The following is a 15,236-nucleotide window of genomic DNA, read 5'->3' on the forward strand; positions in this document are numbered from 1 at the left end:
TATAACAACCACATAGCAACACCCTGACAACTACTCTAAATCCTCAAACATCCACCAGAACACTTAGCAAACAGATACTGTAGCTACATACCAACACCTTTCCAACAGCCCAAACAGTTTTAAGCACCTTAACAACGACTCCAGATACAGTAGAAGCCACCAAAACAACCTAGCAACCACCACAAACACTAAAGCAAAACCCTAGTAACCACTTTTGCATTTGTCGTATGTCTACCAGAACACTATAGCAAACGCAGGGCAAATTTTACTCATGCAAACCTTCACATTTATATCTATAGTGTAAGAACTATTCATCACGCGCTGATCTAGATGTGCATGATGCGTTGTATTACAGGTATCAGTGGTATGACAGTGTTCTCCATTGTTCTAAGCATAAGTGAGTGTCTATTACACTGAAGCAGCCCTTTGTTGGACGGGCTTCAGCTCGCAGTACGCCGAGTTTTCTATTAGTATGTATGACTGATGATTTTGCAGGCGTATTGAAATGAGCACTGAAGCCTGACATGAGCTGTCAGCGCGCCATCAAACGCACTTCCCGCAAGATACAGAGGTCACCTGCACGTTTTCACTCAGACTTTGACGTCTCAGACATGAGCGAGTCTCCCAGCATTCCTTGCTTTAAAGAAGAAGCAGTGGTGAATACTGAGTGCACAGTGCCACTGTTTCTATATGCTCATTAAATATGCTTTTTACATGCTAATTCAACTATTAAGGTAATTAATATAAGTATAATATTTATATTTTTAAAATAAACAATTTGCAATTACTATAGTAGTAGGTATTTTTAATTTGCAATGAATTCAGGTTCATAAACATTCAAATAAATGTAATTTTAACATTGCCAGATATTAGTATCCCATCAAATAAATCAAATAAGTGATTATAATAATAAACAACTGATATTGATGAATATATATTTAATAACGCAGCAGCTGATATATTCATTATATTTGCATTAATATTAAGAATTATATTTCTGTATGTTAAATTTTAAATATTAAATATTATTTGCAATTAATTTAGGCTAATAAACATTCAAATAAATGTAATTTCCCAATTGCCAAATATTATTAAGGCATCATTTAAACCAAATGAGAACTGAAGCAAAGAAAAAATAATAAACAACAGTTATTGCAATGCAATCTCACGGCAATTCTTAACTCTTTGATTTAGTGGCTAATTCGTATGAATTGGTATGATCTAATTCGTACAATTTAGTACGATTTGCTCATCACCTGATGACGGTTGGGGTTAGGGGTGGGGTTGGGTGCCACGCCTCCTTTTTAAAATTGTACATTACAATTAGCCACTAAACTGAAAAAACGCAAAATACTTACGTTTACTCGTGAGATCTGGCTGGATATTGATGCAAATAATTATGATGCAGCAGCTGATGTGTTCATTTACATTAAGCGTTAGATTTTTATATGCTTATTAATAATCCAGCTGTTCTAGTTTGGCTGTAATATGATCATTGTAATATGCTTTAATGTGTGAATGAGCTTTTCAGGGATGATGCTAAGAAATATTAAGATAATATGCATATATTAAATTGCATAATAACTATTTATATTTTAAATAAATATCATATTTTGACTAGAGTAGGCATTGCTTTTATTTACAATGAATTTAAATATCAATAAACATTTAAATAAATGTAAATTCATTGTAAATAAAAATAATGCCTACTCTAGTCACAATAAATATATAAATATTATGCAATTTAAAATATGCATATTTACATTAATAAACATTGAAATAAATGTAAATTCCCCATTGACAGATATGAGTAAGGCATCATTTAAACCAAATGAAGACATAAAGAATAATATTAATAATCAACTGATACTGATGCAAATAATTATGATGCATCACCTGCTATATTAATATCAAGCATTATATGTATGCATGCTTATTGATAATCCAGCTGTTCTGGTTTGGCTGTAATATGATCATTATAATATGCTTTAATGTGTGAACAAGCTCTTGGTTTATGAAGGATTACATGATGTGGAGAAATATTAAGATAATATGCATATATCAAATTGCATAATATTTAACTATTTCAAATAATTAATGTATTTTTTTAGTTTCATAGTTTTTATTTACAATGATTTTACATATTAATAACCATTTAAATAAATGTAAATTCCCCATTGCCAAATATAATTAAGACATCATTAAAACCAAATAAAAACTGAGAGAAAATAATAATAATAATAATAATAATAATAATAATAAAATAACGATAATAATAACAATAATAAAATAATAATAATAATAAAATAACAATAAAATAATAATAATAACAATAATAAAATAATAATAATAATAACAATAAAATAATAATAATAACAAAATAATAATAATAATAATAATAATAATAATAACAATAATAAAATAATAATAATAATAATAATAATAACAATAATAATAATAATAATAATAATAATAATAATAATAATAATAATAATAATAAACAACTGATATATTTCTATATGCATTTTAATAATCCAGCTGTTCATGTTTGCCTGTAATATGATCACAGTAATATGCTTTAATGTGTGAATGAGCTCTTCATGCATGAAGGATTATATGATGCTGAGAAATATTAAGATAATATATATTAAATTGCATAATATTTATTTGTTTAAAATAGTTGATGCATTTTGACTAAAGTAGGCATTGTTTTACATATTTATAAACATTTAAATAAACGTAAACTCCAGATATAATAATTATATCGTTGCCAGATATAATTAAGGCATCATTTAAACCAAATGAAAACAGAGGAGAAAAAGAATAAGCAACAAATATTGAAGCAAATAATTATGAAGCAGCAGCTGATATGTTCATCTATTTGCATGAATATTAAGCGTTATATTTTTATATGCGTATTAATAATCCAGCCGTTCAGGTTTGTCTGTAATATGATCATTGTAATATGCTTTAATGTGTGAAGCAGCTCTTTGGGCATGATGTGTAGAAATATTAAGATAATATGCAGATATTTAATTGCTTAATATTTATATATTGAAAATAAATACTGTAAGAGGACCAGAGTAGGTATTGTTGTTATTTAGAATTAATTTAAATTAATAAACATTCAAATACATGTAAATTCCCCATTGCCAGATATAATTAAGACCTCAATTTAAACCAAATGAAAACAGAGACACAAAGAAATTCATTAATAAACAACTGACATTGATGCAATACTTATAGTGCAGCAGCTAACATATTAAAATTAAGCATTACATTTACACATGCTTATTAATAATCCAGCTGTTCATATTTGGATCATTGTAATATGCTTTAACGTGTGAACGAGCTCCTTCATGACGCTGAGAAATATTAAGAAGTAATGTGTTGACAGTTTAATTAAACGGTTGCAGGTGAAGCTGAAATCTGCATCACAAACATCTGCTGCTCATCAGCATCTGTCACAAACACTCACAGTAACTATGTAGAGCAGCATCAACATGCAGCAGGTGTTTCAGTTTACTCGCATGGCCATATAAGCACCCTCAAAATCATACCGTGATCACGCTTTAAAGTGGGACCCTCACTGAACCCACTGCCGCATCAATATCGTCAGAGCAGCACTGATGGCCAGTACAGCATCAGAGCGAGTGTGCACTACACCCTAATGCTATTACCCTGTCCATTAAACTATTAGTGTCAGTGTAACCTGCAGCTCCACTCAAACATCCACCGAGCAGATCTCTGAAGCCGCTCAGACTCCAGCAACATCACCACATGCTGGAAATAAATATTTTAGAGCTCTAACAAATGGGATGAGTGTTCGTCTGTCTTTAAATAGATGAGCAAAAACAGCCGTGTGTGCTGGATGCACTTCAGAAACTCACAAACCAGCATTTAAAAGAGGACATTCAGCACTAAAACACGGCTCATTAAGTCTAAAAGCACTACAGTTAAACTGATCAGTCATAGAGAAGGCATAAATTACACAACATTACAGAAATATTAAAGACGTGGTTTCATAGCTTCATGTATGAGACAGACAACGCAAATAATACATGCCTAAATAAGTCTTAAGCAAATACCCAGACCATAGAAACCACCCAGAATCCACTTAAACACCAATTACTGCCAACATGCTAGCAACAATCCCAAACACCCTAGCAACCACACAGTATACTATAGCAGTGTTTCTCAACCACGTTCCTGGAGGCCCACCAGCACTGCATGTTTTGGATGTCTCCACTGTCTGTCACACCCAGTACAGGTCTTCCAGTCTCTGCTAACGACCTGATGATCTGAATCAGGTGTGTTTAGTTAAGGAGACAGGAAAATGTGCAGAGCTGGTGGTCCTCCAGGAACATGGTTGAGAAACACTGAACTATAGTAATACATCAGACTCCATTAACAACCAAAGAACAAGCCAGCACCCCATTGCAATTACTCAGAACACCCTAAAATACTACAGCAGAAATTCAGAACACCCTAACAACCCTAGCATGTGCTGTGGACACCCTAGCAACCACTCAGAAAACCATAGCAATTATTTAAAACACTTTAACCTCCACTCAGAATTCTACACCCTAGCAACCAACCCAAAATATCATAGCAATAATTCTGAACACCGCTTACAACCACTTAGAATGCACTAACACCCTAGCAACCCCTTAAAAACCACTCAAGATACTATCACAATTACTAAGGATACCCTAGCAACCACCAAATTATCATAACACCTTAGAAACCACTCAGAATAGCATAGCAATTACGTATAACAACCTAGCAACCACCCAGGAATACCATATCAATTAACCATAACACCCTAGCAACCACCCAGATTAAATAATTCCTCATAACACCCTAGCAACCACCCAAAATACCATAGCAATCAACCATAACACCTTAGCAACCACCCAGAATATGACAGCAATTACTCATAATACCCTAGCAACCACTCAGAATAAGAATATCATTGCAATTACAAATAACACCCTAGCAACCACCCAGAATGCCATAACAATTAGCCATAACACCCTAGCAACCACCTCGAATATCACAGAAATTACTTATAACACCCTAGCAACCACAGCAATTGCACATAACATCCTAGCAATCACCTATAACACCCTAGTAATGACCCGGAATACCACAGCAGTTACTCATGAAACCTTAGCAACCAACCAGAATTCCATATCAATTACACAGAACACCCTAGCAACCACCCAGAATATCATAGCAATTGCTCAGACTACCATAACACCATAGCAACCACCCAGATTACGATAACAATTTCCAACATCTCCCTAGCAACCACTCAGAATATCACAGCAACTACTCATTATACGCTAGCAACCACTGAAAATATTAATACCATAGCAATTACTTACATCCTTGCAACCACTGATAACACCATAGAAATGACCTTACACCCTAGCAACCACGCAAAATAAAATTACCATAGCAATTACTCATAACAACCTAGCAACCACCCAGAATACCATAAAAATTAACCATAACACCCTAACCACCACCTAGATTCCCATAACAATTACTCATAACACCCTAGCAACCACAGCAATTGCACATAACATCCTAGCAACCACCCATAACACCCTAGTAATGACTCAGAACACCAAAGCAAATACTCATAACACCCTAGCAACCACTGATAATACCATAGCAATTACTCATAACACCCTAGCAACCACCCAGAATAAAAATACCATGAAATCACTAATAATATCCTAGCAACCGCCCAATATACCATAACAATTTACCCTAACACCATAGCAACCACCCAGATTACCATAACAATTACTCATAACACCCTAGCAACCACAACAATTGTACATAATATCCCAGCAACCACCCATAACACCCTGGTAACCACCCAGAATACCATAGCGATTACTCAAAAGAACTTAGCAACCACCCAGAATTCCATACCAATTACACACAACACTCTAACAACCACATAGAATATCATAGCAAACACTTAGACTACACTAACACCATAGCAACCACCCAGATTATCATAACAATTAGCAATAACACCCTAGCAACCACCCAGAATACCATAACAATTAACCCTAACACCATAGCAACCACCCAGATTACCATAACAATTACTCCTAACACCCTAGCAACCAATGCAATTGCACATAAAATCCTAGCAACCACCTGTAACACCCTAGTAATGACCCAGAATTCACAACACCACCCACTACCACTAGAAACCACCCAAAACCACTAAAAACCACCCAGAATATCATAGCAACTGCTCAGACTACACTAACACCCTAGCAACCACTATCAGCATGTCCAACACAGAGATGAGTACATCATGAATGTCTGGGATTATGCAGGTTCATCGGTTCACAGGTTTACAGGTGTGTGTGTGTGTGTGTGTGCGTTTAATGCTTCATAAGCCCCGGTGATGCATTCATCTCCACAGAGCTTTCAGCAGGATTTCCAGCCCTAAATCCCCAGGTATGCTGCACGCACCCATTAATAGACGCTAATTGGACCCTAATTTAATTAAAGAGTCTGATTGCTGCTGGTGACTCATTTCCAAACTTTCCCGGTCTGATCCATTACCATTTAGAGTACGGAGGGTTTCATTATCTGCATCAGAGGGCGACGGTGAGCCCGCGGCCCGACTGGGAAATCTCTCTGGGTTTTTTTTCTGATTCCACAGCCGCCATCAGCCGATACAAATGCACATCGTCTTGTTACAATTAATTTGTTTCTTGTTCTGCGTGAGGCTTCGCTGAAGGATTTAATTAAGGCCTCCCGCTCGCTTGAACACCGAGTTAACGGGAACATCTGAGAGAGAGAGACCAGAGGAGATTTCTACGGTTTATGTCATGATGGTTTGTGAATATGGAGGACACAATGGGCTGAAACTTCACACTTAAATACATTAATATTAATTAATATATTAATATTAATCTGTGATGAAGCACTAAATTACTCGAATAATTTAATTCTTCTTCAAATATATCCTGAGTGATGTTTAACAGAGCTAGACATTTTTGACAGTATTTCCTATATATATATATGTGTGTGTGTGTGTGTGTGTGTGTGTGTGTGTGTGTGTGTGTGTGTGTGTGTGTGTGTGTGTGTGTGTAAAAACTGCTGTAGTCAATATTATTTACCCCTTCAGCAATATTAGTGTTGGATTGTCTCCAGAACAAACCACTGTTATACAATCACTTGCCTAATTACCCTAACTTTACCCTAATTACCCTAGTGAAGCCTTTACATGTCACTTTAAGCTGTATAGAAGTGTCTTGAAGAATATCTAGTCTAATATTATTTACTGTCATCATGACAAAGAGAAAAGAAATCAGTTATTAGAGATGAGTTATTAAAAGTTTAGAGTTATTATGAGTTATGTTTAGATGAAATCTGTTAAAGAGCACTCTAGAGCGCTAATAACTACTTTCTTTAATCTTTGCCATGATGACAGCGCATAATATTTACTAGATATTATTTATTGAGCTTAAAGTCTAATTTAAAGGCTGCACCACACTGAAAAAATCTGTTAATCAACAGTTTCATATTTTGTGTGTTATGGATTTATTTCAGGTTGTGAATGAGGTGTATGCAGAAGAACTTTTAATTTTCAGTAGCCCAATTAAAGCTCTCTCTCAACTGTATGCCGTTACAAAATCTCTGCATTTGAAGTCTGTTTTCTTTACTTATCATCTTCACTGACTGATATACAATATAAAGTGGGTCTCAGACTGTATAAGAAGCACTGCATTAAATGAACATTTTCCATGCCATGTGTTTAAAATATGAACATTTGATTTTACCCCAGTATTTTCAATGAAGATTTCACACTAGCTTGCTGATCATGATGTCGCGTGCCTTTCATGGCTTTTCATTTTGTTTTACGCTTCAACAAATAATTGAATGCTTAAGCATATTTGATTGGTTACATTAATTACATTATAATGTTGATACTGTAAAAAAAAAAAACTAATAAAATAAAAAAGAAAGTCACATTAAGCTTTCACCAGAAGTTTATCGATAGGAAAAAAACACTAGCTGTGCATATAGCCCATTGCATTATGGGATATTGATCTCTGTTCTATCCACTGTGGATGCTGAAAATTCAGCTCTACAGTTTAACAAAATTACTTTTACTAACATTTTAGTGGTTTAAAATAATCTAAGAAATAATCTCTAGAGAAATAAGTGTGCAAAATACTAAAAAATGTGCTGCAGTTTATTACAAGATTTCTGTAGCGTAATATACAACACCAGCACACACAATACAGCACTGCACACTAATACATATGCAGAAAACACACTTTAAACTTTAAGCTTCAAAATTGTTGGAAGCATGATCAAAATCCAATAATGCAATTCAGAAGCAAAAATAAACAGGAAATTTTTTTAAAAAATAATGATAATAATGATAAATAATAAAATATGAAAACTGTTTATATATATATATATATATATATATATATATATATATATATATATATATCATATATATATCATATATATATGTATAAACAGTTTTCATATTTTAATAAAGTGGGTCTTAAAAAATAAATCAAAAAAAAAAATAAAATCAATTATATATATATATATATATATATATATATATATATATATATATATATAAATAATTTTTTATATATTAAATCTATATAAATCATACATTTTTATTTTTTTACAGTGTTGGTTAATTAGGTTAACAAGACAAACTAAAAAAATAATTTCTTAAGAGGGTTCATTTTGTCCTAAAGATAGTTTAAAACAAGATGTCTAAATGCTTTAGATATTTGCGCAACTTCCTTAATTTATTTGCCATCTAAATATAAAAACAACTTTTTTTGCATATTATAAAAAAATACATAATAAATGATAAAAAAAAACAATAATGCATGTCACGGTCACCAATGATCCAGCCTGTGCAGATCGCTAACAGACTACTAATCTGCTGGCATATGGACTACAAATCCTGTCATGCAACACAAACACACACCTGCTCCAAGTCTCCATTGATTACACTCCCAAAGCTGATGCTGCTCATGGACTGATTACACAACACATATACACGGTTCAGCAATGAGTGTCTCAAAGCTCCTCAGTTAAATATCAAATGCAGTGAGCTAAAAATTGATGTGGGCTGAATTTGGGCTAATTAAATGTAGGAACATCCAACTTCATTTTCTTTCAGCTTAGTCCCTTTATTCATCAGGGGTCACCACAGTGGAATGAACTGCCAACTATTCCAGCATATGTTTTACACAGCGGATGCCCTTTCAGCCGCAAGCCAGTACTGGGAAACACCCACACACACTCATTCACACACACACTCATACACTACGGCCAATATAGTTCATCAATTCCCCTATAGCGCATGTGTTTGGACATGTGGGGGAAACCGGAGCACCCGGAGGAAACACACACCAACAGGGGGAGAACATGCAAACTCCACTCAAAAACACCGACTGACCCAGCCAGGGCTCAAACCAGCGACCTTCTTACTGTGAGGCCACAGTGCTAACCACTGAGCCACCGTGCCACCTCCACTTAAATTGTTTGTAAAACTAAGCCCACATCAATTGTTTGCAGCTATTTACCTTTAAAAAAGTCTTAACTGCAATGAATCATTTGTTTTCAGAATAGCAGAAGAGCAGCCTGCTCCTAATGTAATGATATTGGTGTTCAGTATTGTGTGTCCAAATATAGAGAGAGTTATAAATGCTGAAGATGCTCTCCATATCGGGGGATTTGATCAACAGACTCTGGATCTTCGTCTAATCCTGGCTGAAGGCTGCGAATCCCGACACAAACAGATGCGACTTTCTCTCGCTCCTGCATGAATGTCACGTTTAAAGGCCTGAAGGAATCCCTCCGCGCAAATAAAGCAGATTAAACCGCAGATTCCAGACGCTATAAATAAAGCACATTAATTCATGCAGAGCCGCAACAAACTTTACTAAGTTGACTATCAGGAAACAATGCGTCTGTTCATTCTACACTGTAAATAAATATCCGCAAATTAGCAGTTTTACATATTTTGTGATTTATGTTTGTTTGTTATTTCATGTCATTTTCCTTCTGAATTGCATTATGAGATCTTGATTTAAGCATGAAAAGTTAACAAAGAAGTGTGTTTTCTGCACATGTCCGCAGTGCTGTATTGTGTGTGCTGCTGTTGTACATTACGCTACAGAAACCTTGTAATAAACTGCAGCACATTTACTCTTACTTTACACACTTATATTATTTTAAACCACTAAAAATGTCAATAAAGTCACTTTGTTAAACTGTAGAGTTGAATTTTCAACATCAGAAGTGGACAGAGCAGAGATCTACATCCCATAATGCAATTCGCCAACACAAAACACACACAAATACAGAAAGAAGGGATGTTTTTAAGAGTGTACTTAATGTTTATTTCAGTGTTTACTACACACTTAGACTAATGCTGTGTTCTTTTAACCCACAGGTGTCAAACTCAGTTCCTGGAGGGCCGCAACTCTGCACAGTTTAGTTCCAACACACTTACCTGCAGGTTTCAAACAAGCCTGAAGTTTGATCAGGTGTGTTTAATAAGAGTTAAAGCTGAACTGTGCAGAGCTGCGGCCCTCCAGGAGTTTGACACCTGTGTTTTAACACAACGTTGGGTCAAATATGGTCAAAAATGTAAGTTTAATTTAAAAGAATTATCAAATATCCATATTTGACCCAACGTCCAAGGCATTTTTAAGGTTAAGTCAATGATATGTAATGTTATTTGACTGGAAATATTTGTATGCGATTGTACTCTATATTTCTTTCTGCATTGTTGTGTTGTTGACTATATCTGTGTTTGTGCTACACGCTGTGTTTTTAAGGTGCTTCATAAATACATTTTTGATTTGCTTTGAACTAAAACATGAACAAAGGTGAATAAATAATGCAACAAATCTATTCTCATTATCAGGCAATGCTGGTTCATTTATTATTATAATTATTTTCATTCATTATTTATTTTATAAACGGCTTCAGAAATCATTGATAGCATTTTTAATTAACTCATGCTTATTAATATAACTTATTTGTTAACGTTAAACAAAAATATCAAATTAAACGTATTTATTTATGTGTGTTTATTTCATATCATCTGAAAATTTAATTGAATAATGTAAACACTGTAAAAGAGCAACAAAACAACTCAATAAATTTAATTAGAATAATGTACAGTATCAGCAAATGAACAAGATGCGTAAATGCTTTAGATATTTGTGCAGCTTCTTTATGCATTTCATTTATTTGCTATCCAAACATAAAAACAAGATTGTATGAATAATATATGCATAATATAATCAATAATTAAACTATAATAATAATATTAATGCATGATATATAAACGTACAAACTACAAGCTTTACACATGTATTCCGCTTGTGTTCAATTAAGTATACACAATTCTTAAAAGTAATTGCTTCAAATATTCAATAAATAAGAAATATACACACATCCAAGGCATTTATTAATCTTACCTAGTGCTCAATTCAACATCTATCAATGCATTACTTAAATCAATAGTTGATATTATTTAATAGACCTTAAATAATCTGAATGTACAATGGTCAGTTATCAAATCTGAATTTACAAATATGTGAATGTGTATCATCAGATCAGGTGTGTCAAATAATTTCAGGCAATGCTGGATCATTTTTCATAATCATTTGCATTTTTTATAAATGGCTTTAGAAATTTTTAAAATAGTTTTTAATGAACTCACATACATTATTATTATTATTATTATTATTATTATTATTATTATTATTATTTACTTGTTAATATTACATAAATATATTAAACTAAATGTTTTTTTTACCTGTATTTATTTATTTCATATTTGAGAATTTATTTGAATAATGTACAGTATCAGTAAATGAACAAGATGCATAAATGCTTTAAATGCTAATAACGTCTTTATGCAATTCATTGATTTGCTATGTAAAATTAAACAACAAAATTATATGAATAATATATACATAACAATCTACAATAAACTATAATAATAATAATAATAATAATAATAATAATAATGCTGGATCATTTTTCATAATTATTTTACATTTTTAGAAACAAAATATTAATTAAATGCATTTATTTACAGGTATTTATTTTTTTAATAAATAAGATGCATAAATGCTTTAGATATTTGTGCAACTTCCTTATTCAAAAATAAAAACATGATTATATGAATAATATATGCATAATATAATCTACAATTAAACTATAATAATAATAATAATAATAACAATAATAATAAATGTCAAAACTACAGGATTTCTAAATGTATTCTGCTTGTGTTCAATTAAGTATACATATTTCTTAAAAATAACTACTTTAATTATTCAATAAATAAGAAATATACACACATCCAAGGTATTTATTAATCTTACTTAGTGCTCAATTCAACATCTATCAATGCATTACTTAAATCAAAAGTTGATATTATTTAATAAACCTTAATTATCCTGATCGTACAATGGTCATTTATCAAATCTGAATACAATAAATAAATAAAATAATGCTTTAAATAAGGTAAGCTAAAGGGAGAGGGCATTTAACCTTTCCATTACCGCCACCAGAAATAATGCTAACATAACCAATATAACAATAATATCAGTCAAATTTATAAATATGTTAATGTGTTTCATCACATCAGGTGTGTCAAATATCAAGCATTCAGTTCAATGATTTGATTAATAATTTGAGAGTCACTTGATTCGTTTGAATGTCACTTGATTCTTGACTGTGTGTGTGTGTGTGTGTGTGTGTGTGTGTGTGTGTGTGTGTGTGTGTGTGTGATGATTAACATGCACTAGACAGACTCATGCACAAACAGATGTAAAAAAATAATAATAATAATAAAGATGAAGGGAAAGCAACAGAAGCAGTGATCTGATGGATGAACACCTGAGAGAGTCGATTCATTCATTTGATTCACTGATCCGTTCATTAAACAGCAATGGGAAGGAAAAGAACTGATGCTTTCTTAAACTCTACGGGAATTCTTGTGATCATGTGATCTTTCCTTCAAACCGCACCAAAGAGCATTTCCTCCAGAGGAGAATTAGCATATATGTTTTCCTCTCCCAGCGTTCGCTCTGATGAATCATTCACAAGGCCAAAACGCAGGCCAGTTCATCAATGCTGGGATTGGTTTCAGTATCCGTCATTAAAGCAATGCAGCGCTGTCCGGCCGGCTGGAGATCAGAATGCGGTTTGAAGGAAGCACAAGCCACGCAATCATGCATGAATATTAAAAAGAGGAGAGCGTGAAGAGAGAGAGAGAGAAAGAAAAAAAGAAAGAAAAAAGCACTGAAACTAGTTTTCACAAAGTGGTTACTTACAGGTAGTAAGTGTAGGAGTGATAGGATCTTCTGCCGAGTGGGGTGGAGGGGCAAAAGCAGTGGTGGAGGGGGTGGAGGGGGGGATGAAAATGGAAGGAAAGAAAAAGTAAAAATATTAATGTACGAAAAATAGAGAGAAAGAAATGAACAAAACCTGATTATGGTGACACATGTGAGAAAGAGTTCCTATCTGCAGTCAGTGGGAGCTGTTCTGGGCGGAGCTTATGGTGTAGGCGTGGCAGTCAGTGTTAATTATTCATAAGAAGGCATGTTAATTAAGTCAGTGTTCATTCATCACATTTAGGCTGTCCTGAATAACCACAAAGCTGTGAAAGAGGTGTGGGTGGAGCTTAAGGTATGGGCGTGGCAGTAAGTGATAATAATTTAAGCGCGGGCATGTTAATTATGTTACCAAATCAGTGTTAATGTTAATAATTCGTGAGCAGGTGGTATATGTATGCTGATGCGAACAAAACTAATGTTGTGGGCAGAGCTTACAATGTGGGTGTGACATTCGGTGTTAATAATTCATGAGCATACATCACCATAATTAGACTAGTATAAATGAATTAAGTGATGTGGGTGGAGCTTAAGGTGTGGGTGTGGCAGTCAGTGTTAATAATTTATGAGCAGGCGTGTTAATAATGTTAATAAATCAGTCTTGTTGTAAGAAATTAATAAGCAGGTGTCACATTTCGGCTGTCGTGAATAAACATAAGGCTTTGAGAGAAGGTGCGTGTGGAGCTTAACGAGCAGGCGTGACAGTCAGTGTTAATGGTTTATGAGAAGGTGTGTTAATATAATTAATAATTCATAAGAAGGTGTCATATTTTGCTGATGGGAATAAAAATAATGTTGTGGGCAGAGCTTACGATGTGGGTGTGACATTCAGTGTTATAACTTCATGAGCATACATCATGATAATTAGGCTGGCATAAATAAATTAAAGGATGTGGGCGGAGCTTGCGGGTGGGGCAGTCAGTGTTAATAATTCATGAGAAGGCACGTTAATAACATTAATACATCAGTCTTAATATTAATAATTCATAAGAAGGTGTCACATTAAAGCTGTAATGAATAAACATTAGCCTGTGAAAAAGAGGTTGGTGGAGCTTAAGGTGTGGGCGTGATTGTAAGTGTTAATAATTCATGAGAAGGCATGTTAATAACATTAATAAATCAGTCTTAATATTAATAATTCATAAGCAGGTGTCATATTTTGCTGATGTTAATACAAAATATTGTTGTGGGTGGAGCTTAAGGTGTGGGTGTGGCAGTCAGTGTTAATAATTAATGAGCAGACATGTTAATATTAATAAATCAGTGGTAATAATGTTAATATTTCATAAACAGGTTTCACATTTAGGCTGTTGTGAACAAGCATAAGGCTGTGAGAGGAGTTGTGGGCGGAGCTTAAGGTGTGGGCGTGGCAGTCAGTGTTAATGTCAATAATCAGTCATATTTATGCTGATGCGAATAAGAATAATGTTGTGGGCGGAGCTTACAACTGGGTGTGGCAGTCAGAGTTAATAATTCATGGGCAAACATCACCATAATTAGGCTGACATAAATTGAAGGATGTGGGCGGAGCTTACAGTGTGGGTGTGGGAGTCAGTGTTCATAATTCATGAGCATACATTACAATTAGGCTGACTGGAATATAAATAAGATTGTGGGTGGGGTTTTAGGTGTGGGTGTGGCAGTCAGTGTTAATAATTCCTGAGCAGGTGTCATATTTCGGCTGATGCAAATAAAAATGATGTTGTGGGCTGAGCTTAAGGTGCAAGAGTCAGTGTTGATAGCATTATTAATTAATGAGTTAGCATTATATTTAGGCTCACGGTAATC

At 33.8% G+C, this 15,236-nt stretch overlaps 1 protein-coding gene across 1 annotated transcript in view; it reads right to left on the bottom strand.

Annotated features, from left to right (window-relative positions):
* The window catches only part of ptprma (protein tyrosine phosphatase receptor type Ma), a gene marked incomplete at both ends in the record, with an annotated part of 253,813 nt that overhangs the window by 28,767 nt on the left and 209,810 nt on the right, over nucleotides 1–15,236 (bottom strand). Inside the window, 1 exon segment of the mRNA NM_001018133.2 lies at nucleotides 13,389–13,418. Coding sequence (NP_001018143.1) covers nucleotides 13,389–13,418 — 30 coding nt within the window.

Source organism: Danio rerio, chromosome 24 (assembly GCF_052040795.2).
Source record: "Danio rerio strain M-AB ecotype USA chromosome 24, GRCz13ab, whole genome shotgun sequence".
NCBI classification, from domain to species: Eukaryota; Metazoa; Chordata; class Actinopteri; order Cypriniformes; family Danionidae; genus Danio; species Danio rerio.